General features: G+C 38.6%; 2 protein-coding genes across 2 annotated transcripts; both read left to right on the top strand.

Moving 5' to 3' along the window:
* The first annotated feature begins 677 nt into the window (after positions 1–677).
* LOC149048944 (uncharacterized) lies at positions 678–2,132 on the top strand. Its single transcript, XM_089200687.1, has 2 exons — positions 678–1,118; positions 1,345–2,132. The coding sequence occupies exons 1-2, from the start codon at positions 795–797 to the stop codon at positions 2,005–2,007; spliced, it is 987 nt and encodes a 328-aa protein (XP_089056813.1). The 5' UTR covers positions 678–794; the 3' UTR covers positions 2,008–2,132.
* A 7,115-nt stretch (positions 2,133–9,247) lies between these two features.
* On the top strand, positions 9,248–11,005 carry LOC113683037 (uncharacterized). The gene is made up of 2 exons (XM_027200230.2): positions 9,248–9,631; positions 9,858–11,005. The coding sequence occupies exons 1-2, from the start codon at positions 9,308–9,310 to the stop codon at positions 10,518–10,520; spliced, it is 987 nt and encodes a 328-aa protein (XP_027056031.2). The 5' UTR covers positions 9,248–9,307; the 3' UTR covers positions 10,521–11,005.
* Positions 11,006–15,458: the final 4,453 nt, after the last annotated feature.

Below are 15,458 nucleotides of genomic sequence, written 5' to 3'. Positions count from 1 at the left end.
AACCAAATTCAGAACTCTCTGCCGTATTGCTAAGGTGAAAGGTGTGAGTACAGACAATGGCGAGGCTTCACGCGAACTCTTGTTAATCCTGCTCAAAGAAAGGGATTTATCAAAAGGAAATTACTTCACCACAAACTAAATTATAGAGAAAGTTATCTCTTAGAGTTCTCAAAGTGTGTTCGTAACCTTGGTGCAACATGAACTTGCATAACAAAGCATTAAAATAGAAGACGTAGAAGTACTCACTATAGCTAATTAAGCTGACTTGTAAAGTTTATTCTAAGTTTACAAATTTGAAGTATTTGGTATTTGAATTTCAGATTATCACTATTCAAAGCGACCGCTTTGTTTGAAGTTGCATTTGGAAACGAATTGTACGCATCTTTTGCAATCAACGTGTTTGATACTTTCCAGCAGGTTGAGGCTCATTTTAACAGAGATAAAGATTCCTGAATGTTATAACATTGTCAACTTGCGGTTTTCGTTCGGTAGTTCAATGTCGATAATGAAACTTTGTTTTCGTTACACCCTAGCGTGTTAAATTTGCAATAATGATCTTCCATTGTTTGATCAAAGTTTGTTTATGTAAAGACTTCTATTGTAAAGTAACCCTCTCCATTGAACTAAACGAGTGTTTCTCGTAAACAAGTTCCTTAACTTGGACAGGTGAAGAGGCTACCGAATAAATAATAATGTTTTGTCGCATGTAAAAGGCTTCATTAAACACAAATTTGTCGTTACACATGCAATAAAGCTCTGAGCGTTTATCTGGTCACATCGCAGCTTCATCCAAAATGTTCTCCAAAAAGATTATCATTTGTTTTGTTCTGTTTTCATATTATTGCTATGCCCATGAACGTTCTTGTCAGCAGTACACTGAATCTTTTGATACTCTTTTCTACAACCGTGTCCTGATCGGCCAGGTGATCAAGTCGTTGTTCAGTCGTGGTGGAATTCTCTCCTGTGCTCACAGATGCTTGTCTCTTCCGTCATGTTCATCATACAACTACCAAATGTCAGAGTCCGACTATGGCGTTTGTGAGTTAAACGGCGGAAAAGAGGGCGATCAGGAAAACTTGGTGGAAAAAGCTGGTTATGTTTTCGCACGGCAGAGGAAGGTAACGTAACTGTGTTTGCCACCTTGGTTTATCCTTCTTAATATCACTTTAGAATCATAGCATTTTTATTTAAAAAAGTACCAAAACGAAGGCAGAGAACAGTAAAGTAAACGGGAGGGAGGAAGAGAGGAGTAGAAGAACCCAAAGAGGTCTTTGATAAGCTCGAGATAGGACTTGTTAGAGCTCGTAGGAGTTTAACCCTTCTGCGATTTTTTTATTTCCGCAGCCGCCACGCAGCTGCAAAGAGGCAAGACAGCTGATCAGTAAGCCTGTATCAGGCTATTTCTATATCCAAGACAACAGCTGTGATAAGTTTAAAGTCTACTGCGACTTCACCTCAGAGCCCGGCTGGGCCTGGACTCTAGTTATGTCAGAAACCTTACAGAACGTTGGCGAACCTTTTACCCAACGGGGTTTGTTCACAAATGAGCCAATGAGCCCAGAGGTTCCCAACTGGGAAGCGTACAGGCTTCAATTAGACCGCATGAAAGGGTTGAGATCTGAGTCAACACACTGGCGAATAACTTGCAGTCTCAATCTTGCGAGCGTTGTCGACTATAGAGATTACGTTCGAGCAAAGTTTAAAGACTTCGACTTATTGACTCATAAGAATGGGGGTAAAAAAACTTGTGAACTCGTCGATTACATCAATGTCCATGGACACGACTGTAAAAACTGCACCGCAGTTTGGTATCAGTCCGCTGAGTACATTTTAGCCCACAAAAGCTACGAAAACGTCTGCGACTTTGCTAGAGCACCAGGGTCTATTCAAGTTAATGGCGTTGATAGCGAGCAAAATTTTGGTCGGTATGCATTTTACAATCCTAACTTCCGGTGCACATCAAATAGCTCTGCCACAACCAACTACTGGTTTGGTTCACAAGTTTGAACTTTTTCTCATTGCTCTTACGAGAAAAAAAAACATGTAAATAAACTAGCTTGCTGATTATTTCATTTGAAAAAAAGTACTGAGACATCAGTGATGTAGAAGTTTTTTGTTTTTATGTCTTGTTGTTGTTGTTTTTCTATGCTTGTTGATATGATGATTAAAAATCAGAATAAGTAGATTTCATAAGTTATGCAAAGTACTGCAAAAAATTTTTTAATGTAATTTATGAAATTCATATTATCAGAAGTAACGTTATTTGAGGTCTAATGTAACTAGTTGTATTAATAGTAACGCAAGGTAATCAGTAGGATTGTAGGTAAGGTAACGAACTCATTAGCATTGCCTTGTGTCGTAGATTGTGTGAGTTTTGTATTTTTAGCTTTGAAAATATTGGTTCTCTCGTTGGTATATTCATAACAATAAAAATTTAAAAATTTGACGAAAGAAATATTTTATTAGGCCCAAGATAAGCTGCATAGCTTTGCACACTTGTCCTTTTTGTTTGTTGAATATTGTGTTTTGATTGGATATCATTTCCCACGTGACAATTTTTCAAAAGCATGAATCAGAAAATTATCAGAAATGAACAAGTAAATAGATGAAAAAGAACAGTTAATAAGATACATTATTGTTTTTTTAGAGGGCACGGTAACGAATCTTGCAATCTGATTGGTTCTTTACCCGGTCAGTATTTTCCTATCTGTGCCCACGGGCCACGGTAACGCTTTCGTGAGTCGCCGAGTACATCCCAACTTTCGTTGTCATTTTTCATAAATATACCTCGTTTTCCGGCTGGGCAGTATTTTTAAGCAAACACGTCGGTCACTACCTCAAGCCGATAAATAACTTATGAATCCTCTCTTTTCTCTCTATCAAATCACTTTGGTTGACAGAAAAATATTGGTTTCAGAATGAATTTGTATAAACAATATTGTCATTACGTTGGTTGACAAGCGGCCTTAAAACCGTCTGCAATTAATTTTAATCGTTCGCAAAAAGTACCCAGAAAGTTGAAACGTGAGGTATTTGGTTACAGTTAAACTGAACGATGGAACTTTCATTCATTTAATATCTGAATTTTCTCGAGCAATTTGTTCATAGTGAAAGAGCGAGCGAAGTTTTAATTTAAGTTCTACAACAAATATACGCTCCTGGTGAGTCTTTCCAATTCCGTTCAATTTGGACATTTGTACCGTAAATTGCACAACAGAAATTCAAGGAATTTTTTGAGAAAAGGCCGCATTAAATTCCCTTGTGTCTCGTTGGAGTGTGCCGTTCGAATTTAGTTTTTGTGAAGGAAAGACCAGAGTTAAACACGCCATTACAGCAAACAAACGAGCAAACTCTCACAACTTCAAAATAAAAAAATTGAATTTACTCACAATTACTTTCCTCGCCGTTTACTTAATGAACAGAGGTAAATCTTCGTACATGAATGAATGGTCGATGAGAGTGAATAATACTTTCCGTTAGATCATTAACTGATTTTGAAGAAAACATTGTCGTGACAGTCCTTGCCAAACTAGTTGGTTTTCAAATGTTCCTACGCTTTTTTTTTTTTCTTGCGCGCTCTCTAACTGACAGGTGTCAGATTGTGACAGATACTTGTAAAAATAATGTTTGAAAGTTTGTTTGGAAGCCTTTTAAATCACCTTTATCGTTACGGAAATGAAAATGTTTCGCTGAGGTATCTCTCTTAAATTTGCATCACCTCTATTTCAACTAGCATTTACTCACTCAAAAATTGTTCAATTTATGGAAGATCTTGCCGTATTTACGGCCATAAATCATTCGGGTTCTTTCGGAAAGAATTTCGTCAAGTTTAAAAACAATAAATATGTTATTTACCGGCTAGGGGTCGGTCCGTATGGTGAAAAACTGTGACCTCGGTCTTGAAAATGCTGCCCTCAATCTACGGCCTCGGGCAGTATTTTCAAGACCTCGGTCACAGTTTTTCACCATACGGACCTCCCAGCCGGCAAATAACATATATATATGCACTAACTTGCGGTATAAGGGACTAGAGCATAAAAATATGGCAAAAATAATGTCACTAAATCAAAAAAAGTGATAAAAAAACATCATTAACTAAGTGGAGTAATGCTTCTCACAGCTGATCTCAGTACAATTTTGGCAGTTGCAAAAATGAAGCATGAAAAATCTTCAGGCTTTGACGGTATTCGAACCCATGCCTCCTGTATATATTACTTTGGTGGTTTTTACTTGATTTTCAATCCGCAGCTCAATTCCAGTTTAGTACAAAGTGTATGAAAATCATTAATATGACAATCCGTTACCGTGGAACGAAATGTCTTGGAGTTTAAAATTCGATCAGTATGCCAGGATGAAAGTGAGGTATGCACAGAATAAGTTGTACAACTGTTATCGTCCGATCTATTACACAATTTTCAAGTATAACCTTTCTACCTCTTCCTTAACCGGACGAAGTGATTTGAAAATGAATATAATAAACTGAGTAATCAGTCAGTAAAAAGTTAACCAAAGAAGTTACTAACATTGATAATTCGGTTTTATCGATTGAGTTGATAATGTAAATTAGCCACCGCAGAGATATTCTGAGACTGACGGAGTAATTAAATAGAATGAATCAACAAGCAAAGCTGTTGCTCGCCGATGATATGTCTGCATTTCTAATCTTTAGGGATGTAGACGGCCAGGCGCTGTTACCTATCACACTTACCCGAGGTTTCCCACCTCCATGTAAACAGGCCCTAAATATAGTAGCTTATAGATTGCCTAAAGGGATTATCTACTCCTAGGAACATGCAAAACATGGCAGACACTAACACCCAAGAAAATGGAAATCCCAAAAGTAGCACTCGATTCACACCACCAGAGGTAGATGTTAAGGTTCTAGAGAATCAAGATCTCTCGCAGGACCCAAAGCGTTGTTCTTCTGCTGATAGTAAAGGACTTTGAATCGCTAGGCTGTTTGAGTTTTCTTGAAAGTCTTGTTAAGAGTTATTACAATACTCTTGGCTATGAATGCTTAATAGATATCGGTAACGGCAAGAAGAAAATGATGGTTGCTGTGATTAAAAGCGAAGAGGGCTCCAGCACTATGGGAGTTCGCTGGTTAGCGTCCTAAACGCCGCAGTCCCGGAGCTGTCTGTGGGTATCTGTGCCAGTTTGAATGAGGGGAAAGCAAAAATAGGTGGTGTTGTCCAATACCAAAAGCTAGCAACCTACTCCTCCATAAAACAGACGGACTAAGTGATCGAGGATCGAAACATCAAGGCTCCTGTGAGAAAGAAACTAGCGAATCTCATCATAAGTATTTGAGAGGGATGGAAACAATCTTTGAAGAACTCAACCGATCTGATGGTGACGTTAAGCAGATATGGCATATTTCTGAGTGAACCTGAGGTAGTTATGACAAAAAACGACGTGTTGAAATGATTGAACGTGTTTCTTAAGCTACAGAATATGAAGGGGAAGGTAATGAATAATTAAACTATTTTAGATATTAAGATGTGTCAGAGGCCCTTTTTGGAAGTCTGTCTGTTTGTATTGTCTGTCTGTAATGTCTATCTGCATGCCTGACTGTCTATCTGCCTGTAGTGTCCGTCAGTCTGTTTTTCTGTCTGTTGCATATGCTAGGATACATTTGACAGCTGGATTAGGCAGTCCGGGATAGTTATTAGTTATAGGGGCGAAATTTTGGGCACGGAGGTAACAGGACAATTACAATGACACATTTAATTGAGGTTTGTTTTTCAGGGAATGAGAAAGGTAAAGAGGGAGGGAGGAGGTTATAGAGAGAGGGTGGAAGATAGAGAGGGGGAAGAAAGATGGCGAAGGAGGGGGAAAGATAACGAGGGAGGGAGAAAGATGGCGAGGAAGGAAGGAGATAGAGAGAGAGGAATATACAGAGGGAGGGAGAAGGTACAGAGGAATGAAGGAAGGTACAGAGAGAGGCAAGGAAGGTGAGCAGAGAGGGAGGAAGGTATAGAGGGGAGAAGGAAGGTAAAGAGGAAAACAGGAGGTTATAGATGGAGGGAGGAAGGTGGAGAAGGGAGAAGGAAGGTAGAGAGGCAGGGAGGAAGGTGGGCAAAGAGGGAGGGGGAAGGTAGGGAGGGAGGGAAAAAGGTGAGTAGAGATAGAGGGAGAAGAGCAGAAAGGGAGGAAGGAAGGTAAAGAGGGAGGGAGGAAGGAAGATGGAGAGGGAGAGAGGAGGTACAGAGGGAGCAGGGAAGGTACAGAGGGAGGGAGGAAGGTACAGAGGGAGGCAAGGAAGGTGAGTAGTGAGGGCGGAAGGTATAGAGGGGAGAAGGAAAGTAAAGAGGGAGGGAGGTAAGTAGAGAAGGAGCAACGAAGGTAGAGAGGGTGGTAGGAAAGGAGAGAGGCAGGATGGAAGGTAAGTAGGGAGGGAGGAAGGGAAGAATGAAGGTAAAGAGGGAGAGAGGGAAGTTGAAGAGGGAGGAAGGAAGGGGATGAAATGGGTGGGAGGAAGGATAAAGAGGGAAGGTAAAGGGGGTTGGTGAGAAGGACAAAGGAACGGAGCGATAAAGGGTGGAAAACGGGTAAGGAGGGCAGGACGATGGAAAGAAGTGTGGGAGGAATTGAAGTGAGGTGGGTAGTAAAGAGAAGATGAAGAAGGGGAAAAAGGAGGAAAGGAAGAATTTCCGTGTCCGGCGAAGGTTCCCCTCGGTCAGTGCTCTAGAGTTTCGTTGCTGTGGAGAAATTCCCTTTGTTGACCCAAAGCTAACTTTTGACGAAAGAATCAGCTGTATCACGAGGCTACCGTCGCGCTGGTCAAACCGAACTGATAACGAATGAGTTTATAGTCATCTGATTCAAGTTAATCTGAAATAGGGATTTTAATAGAGAAAAACTTCTTTAGTTTAAGCATTGCAGTATTGCAGTGGTGCATCACTAGTGGCATCAGTATTATGAATTCACACAGCTCACACAACTTCACACAGCCCTTGGATTCGCTACCATCTAATTCAATAAAATTTGTGTTTCTTTATTAATCTCGTTGCAGTGCTGTTATTACAATGACATCGCTACTGTTGCTTCTTTTAGTTTCTTGAGGGCAGGGGGAAATTGGTGGCTCGTGGGATTGGATCTTCGGAAACCTAGGATAGGAGAATACACGGCCGTTTCGAGCTTGTGTTTATGCCAGAGGTTTCGCACTGTTCACGTAACAGGATATGGATCAGCTCAGGAAAAGGCTTGAACTTCATTACAAATAATGTATTTCTGTTATTAAAATACGATGGAAACTACAATTGGTAGGATTTTCATACGATGAGAAAAGCGCAAATGTAGTCATGTGGAAAGACAAGGAGTATAAGTACATCTCAAACGCGTGAAATAAACAACAACAAAGATCTCACCATTCTTCGCTTGCGAAATGTCATTCGAAAAGAATGTTGAACGATCGTGTATGGTGTGGGAACAGGTCCCCTAATCTGCATTCTTTTTTTAGCTGAATTCACTGGTTATCTTTCCCTGATTTGACCAATGATTAGTGTTCGTAACAGGCGTCTTTGAAGCCGGTACGGAGCATAAGGCCGACGACATTGAAGAGCAAAATCTCCTCGACGTCGACGATCGAACCGCGTCCATTTTGGCCAAACAGCCACATCCTTTGGAAAGTAATGTATAGAAATACCCGGTATATGTGTATTATTCTTGTAGCTAGCATCATTTGGCACTTTGGCCACGCAATACGTTCGTCCTTTCATCTAGATTTCTCCTTTCTCCACCAAAGTTGCAGACGTGTCTTCACAGTTTTCTACGTCACAGCTGTGTAACATGATCGTTTTGGCAGCGCGCTTAATGGAGACACTTTTTGGCCACCAAATCGTACTTTCAATGCACAAAATGGTCACGGAGCACTCGCTTGGCGCTAAGGTCGATTATGTCCAATCTTGAATACAGCTGTTGACCATAAAATGCGAAAAAAAATTTCGTGTCATAGGCACTTTAATGAAGACAATAAAGGTTGACAAAGAAAGCTTTCAGTATGTTAAGGGCTTGGAAACAAAAAAAAGGCTCAATGCCTTGTGTCACGATTTTGTGGGATGCAAACTTCTAGCAAAAGACTTTTCTTGCGATTAGAGTGTAGGGAATGGCTCTCTTTAGTCTTGTATCGCAAAAGTGAAGGCTTTTCAATATTATTTCATGTGCCGTATAACCCCCGCCTATAATACCTATAACCTATAACCCCTGCTGAGACTTAACAAAACCATATACCGCAATAATGTCTCCGACTCCATTGCATTTTTTTTCCTCTGAGAAAATTCTTATGTTGATTCACATGTTGACCAAAAAAAAAATACAAACGAAAGGAAAACAGAAACAAATTGAAACCTAAGCGGCTAGAATTCTCGTGAAAAAAAAATCTATTTCCTTTTTACTTTAAGTGTCTAAGTGTTTAAGTGTAGAAAACTCGGTCTCGTCGCCATTACCTTTCCAAAAAGGCGTAAGATACATGCTTTTGGAAACTCTTTTGTTAAACAAATTTTCCTTCAAATGCGAATTACTAAGTCAGAGCAAGCGTATTATCTCACACATAAAAATTATGTATAAATTCATGTTGAGATATATGATTTTAGAAAATATCTTTGCTGAAAAAATGTTCCTTAAAAAGCACATTACTTAGTCACAGCCAGTGTCTTATTTAACATATGAAAATTATGTTTCAGTAACTAAACACCTATCTGAATTAGTAAGGTTACTGGAAAGATCTTTCTTCAACTAATTAAATTTTTTGTTTAAAAAAAAATCACCTTAATAAAAAAACATAATTTTTTTAGGAAACTCCCTATAAACATTGTGAAGAGTGAAAAACATTCAGACGTTCTGCCGCCGAGCAGGACATTTCTTTTTATCATAAATTTGATGTTTTATTATATTTTAGGCTCTAAAAGTAATTTTGAATTGTATTTTTTGAGCTCTTAATGTAGTTCTTAAATTCTATTGTTATATTTTCACTAGTCTATTTGAATATGATAGTTTATGAAAATTCTTCATACTAATTAATTTTTTAAGATACAGAGCCCCTATGGAGACCAGCCTTGGAGTTGAATGGGCTACTTACCCTGTAATTTAAGTTTTACTTCACTTTATCTTACTCCTTAAATTTTTCCATAACTTAATTGAGAAAAGGAAATAGACAAAGAAGAGCAAATTAATATTTTATTGCTTTTAAATTTTTAATCCATGGCCTTGTTGATAAATGCATTAATTGTACGCTAACATTTGTACAAGTCACAGAAGTAGCCCAACCCTTGCCTAACTGTTGAGTTGCTTGGAGATTTTAACCAAAATGTTCTCCAAAACCTTCGTTCTCCTTTGCATATTCTTTTCATACTGTTACTATTGTGACGGGGATTATTGTGAGCGTTTCAGGGAGTCCTTTGATTCCCTCTTATACAACCGTGTTCTGATCGGCCAGGTGATCAAGTCGTTGTTCACTCGCGGTGGAATTCTCTCCTGTGCTCACAGATGCTTGTCTCTTCCGTCATGTTCATCATATAACTACCAAATGTCAGAGTCCGACTATGGCGTTTGTGAGTTAAACGGCGGAAAAGAGGGCGATCAGGAAAACTTGGTGGAAAAACCTGGCTATGTTTTCGCACGGCGGAGAAAGGTAACTCAGCTGTATTTACCAACTTGGTTTATCTTTCTTAAAATCTCTTCTGAATCGTTGTATTTTTATAAATAAAGCACTAAAACGAAAGCAGAGAAGAGTGAAGTGAACGGGAGGGAGGAAGAGAGGAGTAAAAGAACCCAAAGAGGTCTTTGATAAGCTCGAGATAGGACTTGTTAGAGCTCGTAGAAGTTTAACCCTTCTGCGTTCGTTTTCATTTTCGCAGCCGCCACGCAGCTGCAAAGAAGCAAGACAGCTGATCAGTAAGCCTGCATCAGGCTATTTCTATATCCAAGACAACAGCTGTGATAAGTTTAAAGTCTACTGCGACTTCACCTCAGAGCCCGGTTGGGCCTGGACTCTAGTTATGTCAGAAAGCTTACAGAACGTTCAAAAACCTTTTACCCAACGGGGTTTGTTCAAAAATGAGCCCATTAACCCAGACGTTCCCAACTGGGAAGCGTACAGGCTTCAATTAGACCACATGAAAGGGTTGAGATCTGAGTCAACACACTGGCGAATAACTTGCAGTCTCAATCTTGCGAGCGTTGTCGACTATAGAGATTACGTTCGAGCAAAGTTTAAAGACTTCGACTTATTGACTCATAAGAATGGGGGTAATAAAACTTGTGAACTCGTCGATTACATCGATGTCCATGGACACAACTGTAAAAACTGCACCGCAGTTTGGTATCAGTCCGCTCAGTACATTTTAACCCACAAAAGCAATGAAAGCCTTTGCGAATTTGGTAGCGCACCTGGGTCCATTCAAGTTGATGGCGTTCATAGCGAGCAAAATTTTGGTCGGTATGCATTTTACAATCCTAAATTCCGGTGCACATCAAATAACTCTTCCACAACCAACTACTGGTTTGGTTCACAAGTTTGAAGTCTTTCTCATTGCTCTGACGAGAAAAAAAAACATGTAAATAAACTAGCTTGCTGATTATTTCATTTGAAAAAAAGTACTGTGACATCAGTGATGTAAAAGTTTTTTGTTTTTATGTCTTGTTGTTGTTGTTGTTTTTATATGCTTGTTGATATGATGATTAAAAATCAGAGTGAGCAGATTTCATAAGTTATGCAAAGTATTGCAAAAAATGTAATTATACAATTAGGTTACGAAATTCATAAATTAGAAGTAACGCTATTCCAAGTCTAATATAACTAGTTGTATTGGTAACGGAAAGTAATCCGTATAGCATTGTATAATATAACTAACGTGGAGTAATAATTAGTATTGTAAGTAAGGTAAAGAACTCAGTAGCATTGCCTTGTATCATAGATAGCATTAGTTTTGTATTATTAGCTTCAAAAATATTGTTTCTCTCGTTGGAGTATAAATAAACAATAAAAATTCAAAAGTTTGAAAAACTTAATATTTTATTAGGCCCAAGATAAGCCACAAAGCTTTGCATATCTGTTCTATTTGTTTGTTGAATACTGTGGTTTGATTGGCTATCATTTCCGACGTGACCATTTTTGAGAAAAATGAATTTCATGAGAATTATCAGAAATAAATAAACAAATAGATGAAAAAGAACAGTTACTAAGATAAAATTTGCATTAAGTTGCAGTATAGGGGACTTGAGCATAAAAATATGGCAAAAATAATGTCACTAATTCCCTATCAAGCTTCCAACTGATTTTATTTCCCCTAGCAAAGCAGAAAAGAAGAACCCACGCTTATAAGAAATAATAATCAACAGACTTGCTACTCATTCAAGAGCTATTTTGTGAAATAGTCGGCAACGCCTAATATGGTAATTTTTTGCTTTGGGTTGCTTACCTTGAAGTCATCTGTGATCAGTTGAACTGCAACATGGAATCTTAGACTATAGCTTGAGCTGAAAACAGCTTTGCTTTGAATAAAAATTAACGATGTCTCAAATGATTTTGAATAGTTTGTGTTAGTGTTTTTTTTTTTTTTAGGTGGGGGAAAGGATGAGGTTTGGTGGGATGTGATATCTGAATATTTTCTTTGAAATCAACATTGAAAAGCGGGAACAATGTCGAGCGGACACGAAGTGGGCACGCACAAAAACATTTTGCTTCCCGGTTTATTCGGGACTGGTGTCGAGTACATGCTCAGTAGTTCGTAGTTCCACCGTCATATCTCGCCTTAGCTTCGTTAAACCTCTATATTTTTCCCTCTCATTCATCGTCTCTTCTTGTTTTTACTCTAAAACCAACATGTACGCTCTTCGGAAGTTTCCGTTAAAAAAAAATATCATTAACCAAGTGGAGCAATGCCTCTCACAGCTGAGCTACAATTTTGGCAATTGTAGAAAAGAGGCATGAAAAATCGTCAGGCTTCGACAGTATTCGAACTCATGCCTCCTGTATACACTACTTTGGCGGTTCTTCACTTGATTTTCAAACCGCAGCTCATTTTTAATTTAGTACAAGGTGTATAAAAATCATTAATATAACAACCCTTTGCCGTGGATCGAAAGTTTAAATTTCGATTGGTGTGCAAGGATGAAAGTGAGGTATACACAGAATACGTTATACAAGTGTTATCGACCCATTATCTGGCGCAGTTTTCAATTATAACCCTTCTAAATCTTTCATACCGAGACTAAAATCCTCCGCGCAGTTTAATGTTTCAAAAATACTCCAACGTGTGTTGTTTTGGCACAGCAAGGTTTTGTATCGCAAAGTATTCCGTGGTTTTTACCAGTGATTTCAAAATGGATGTAATGAATTGAGTAATCAATAATAAAAGTATTCAACCGTAGAATTTCTTCGTGGATTTGTGGAAATCCCCACTGATTTCAAAATGAATGTAATAAATTGAGTAATCAAAAAGTAATAAGTTAACCAAAGAAATGATAACATTGATAATTCGGTTTTATCGACTGCGTTGATGATATAAATTAGCCACCGCAGAGATATTGTAAGACTAACGGAGTGACTGACAAATTAAATGAATAAACTCAAATAAAAACCATTGTGGTTTCAGTTATTTTTAACCCATACCTAGGATAGTCGAGGCGGTCTTCACACCCTAATTTTTAGATTACATTTTTTCCTTAATATTCTCTACTCATTTCCTGCAGAACTGACAAAGAGAAGATGTTGATCATTTTCTTTATGCTTGTGATCTTAATTTTATTTTTTAATCGGGAGTGATACTATAAGGATAAACTAGATGCTGACACTGTTTGGGTTAAAATATTGATTGTTTGTGGCGAACTTAAAACATTTTATGGAGTCTTTACCCCATTGTAAGGTCGCCCCCTACAACCTATGTTAGTTCGCTCCCAGAAATATGAAGGGTGCGCCCCAACCTTTACCAGTTCGCCCCAAATGTTTTAACTCGTTTCCTTACGGCAGAACACCTTCTTTTTCGGTCGGTATTATAATATTTTTCGATCAACATGCAATTTTACAGCAGTTTTACATAGAGAATATTACTTGGGTGCACGTAGATGTGGAATTTCTCGATATCTCACCAGTGGACGCAGGTAAAATTATTTCAAGCGTTCAGTGCGGATACTTCTTGTTGTAACTCACATGTAGAAACATGATGCAATCCATGTGTAGAATCTATCAGGTGCCGTAACAGGTCAGTCACATTACGCCGTCATAGATGTGATCCGTGATTGTCTATAGATTACACCAGAAGCATAAAAAATTATTTTTAGTTTTGCCTTTTGTCTTCGTTCCCTCCTCCTCCCTCCTTGAGTTAATTAATATTTTATTGCTTTAACATTTTTAACTCATTGTCCTTGAAGGTCACCATCACATTAATTTTCCACTTTTCAATTTTTTGAAATTACTGTTCGCCTCCTTTGTCGGGGCCGTAGCAGGTTTTGTTCTCGGAAGGCTAACATTGTCTCGGACACAATTATCTCCCTATGTTTTGAAGCCTAACCCTAAGCACAATTTTTTTTTGTACAAACGACAGCAAAAAAAAAGCGTAAAAAATTAAAAACTGAACGGGCTAGTTTTCTCGTGAAAAAAAAAATCAGTTGTTTCACTAGAAAGTTTCTGAAAGATAACGCTATTTTAAGTGGCACAGCACGGTTTTGCATCAATAGTGAATATTTCTGGAAGACCCGCTGAGACTCTACATAAGCCTTAGTATTAGTAATAATCGAGCTTAATTCCGAACTTGAAATCAAAGTGCCCACTGTTTAAAAGTCTTTTGATAGAAGAACCTGCTGAAAACACTCCCGACCCCCGATCATGTCTTTGCGCGTACACAACCTCATTACCGTGGATAGAAAACTGGGTCTCTTCGCTATTGCTTTTCCAAAAAGGCGTAAGATATATGCTTCTGCTTCTAGAAAGTCTCTTTAGCAGAAGAAATTTCCCTTCAAACGCTAATTTCTAAGTCACAGCGAGCATATTACTTATGTATAAGTCATGAAACTTTGTTGATGAAATGTTAATGATGTTGAAATAAACATTTTTCAAAGTTTTTGTAAAAGCCAACTCACTGTAATGAAATAACTCTCTCTTAATTTTTCTTTAACTTAATTGAGAAAAGTAAATAGACAAAGATGAGCAAATTAATATTTTATTGCTTTAACATTTTTAGCTCATGACCTTGGTGATAAATACATTGTACGCTAACATTTATAAAAGTCAAACAAGTAGCCCAACTCTTGTCTGGCCGTTGAGTTGCTTCGAGATTTTAACAAAAATGTTGTCAAAAAGCACTGTTCTCCTTTACTTTCTCTTTTCTTACTATGGCTATGGTGACGAGTTTTACTGTGGGCGTTTCAGGGAGTCCTTTGACTCCCTCTTATACGTTCTGATCGGCCAGGTGATCAAGTCGTTGTTCACTCGTGGTGGAATTCTCTCCTGTGCTCACAGATGCTTGTCTCTTCCGTCATGTTCATCATACAACTACCAAATTTCAGGGTCCGACTATGGCTTTTGTGAGTTAAACGGCGGAAAAGAGGGCGATCAGGAAAACTTGGTGGAGAAAGCTGGTTATGTTTTCGCACGGCTGAGAAAGGTAACGTAGCTGTGTTTCCATCTCTGTTTATCCTTCTTTAAATAACTTTAGAATCTCAGCATTTTCCAGCATCGGTACATAAACGAAAGAAGAGAAAAGTAGAATGAATGGGAGAGAGAAAGAGTGGAGTACTCCTGACTGAAACAACCTTTCAATGTTTGAAAGGCTCGATGAAGCTTGGACTTGTTAAAGCTCGTAGAAGTTTAGCCCTTCTGCATTCTGAGTTTTTTTTTTATTTTGGTAGGCACCACGCAGCTGCAAAGAGGCAAGACAGCTGACCATTAACCCTGTATCAGACTTTTTCTGTATCCAAGACAACAACGGTGATATGTTTAAAGTCTACTGCGACTTCACCTCAGAACCCGGCTGGGCCTGGACACTAGTTATGTCAGAAAGCTTACAGAACATTGGCAAACCTTTTACCCGATAGGCTTTGTTTGCAAATGAGCCAATGAGCCCAGAGGTTCCCAACTGGGAGGCGTACAGGCTTCAATTAGATCGCATGAAAGGATTGAGATCTAAGTCAACATACTGGCGAATAACTTGCAGCTTCGATCCTGCGAGCGTTGTCGACTATAGAGATTACGTTCGAGCAAAGTTTAAAAACTTCGACTTGTTGACTTATAGGGGTGATGAAACTTGTGAACTTGTCGATTACATCAATGTCCATGGACACAGCTGTGAAAAGTGCACCGCTGTTTGGTATCAATCCGATGGGTACATTTTAGTCCACCGAAGCTATCAAAAGCATTGCGAATTTGGTAGAGCACCAGGGTCCATTCAAGATAATTACGGTTCCAGCAAGCAAAATTTTGGTCGGTATGTGTACTACAATCCTAACTTCCGGTGTACATC

The sequence above is a fragment of the Pocillopora damicornis genome, chromosome 3 (assembly GCF_964200805.1).
Source record: "Pocillopora damicornis chromosome 3, jaPocDami1.2, whole genome shotgun sequence".
Classification (NCBI taxonomy): domain Eukaryota; kingdom Metazoa; phylum Cnidaria; class Anthozoa; order Scleractinia; family Pocilloporidae; genus Pocillopora; species Pocillopora damicornis.
This window is presented reverse-complemented; position numbering and strand designations above follow the sequence as displayed.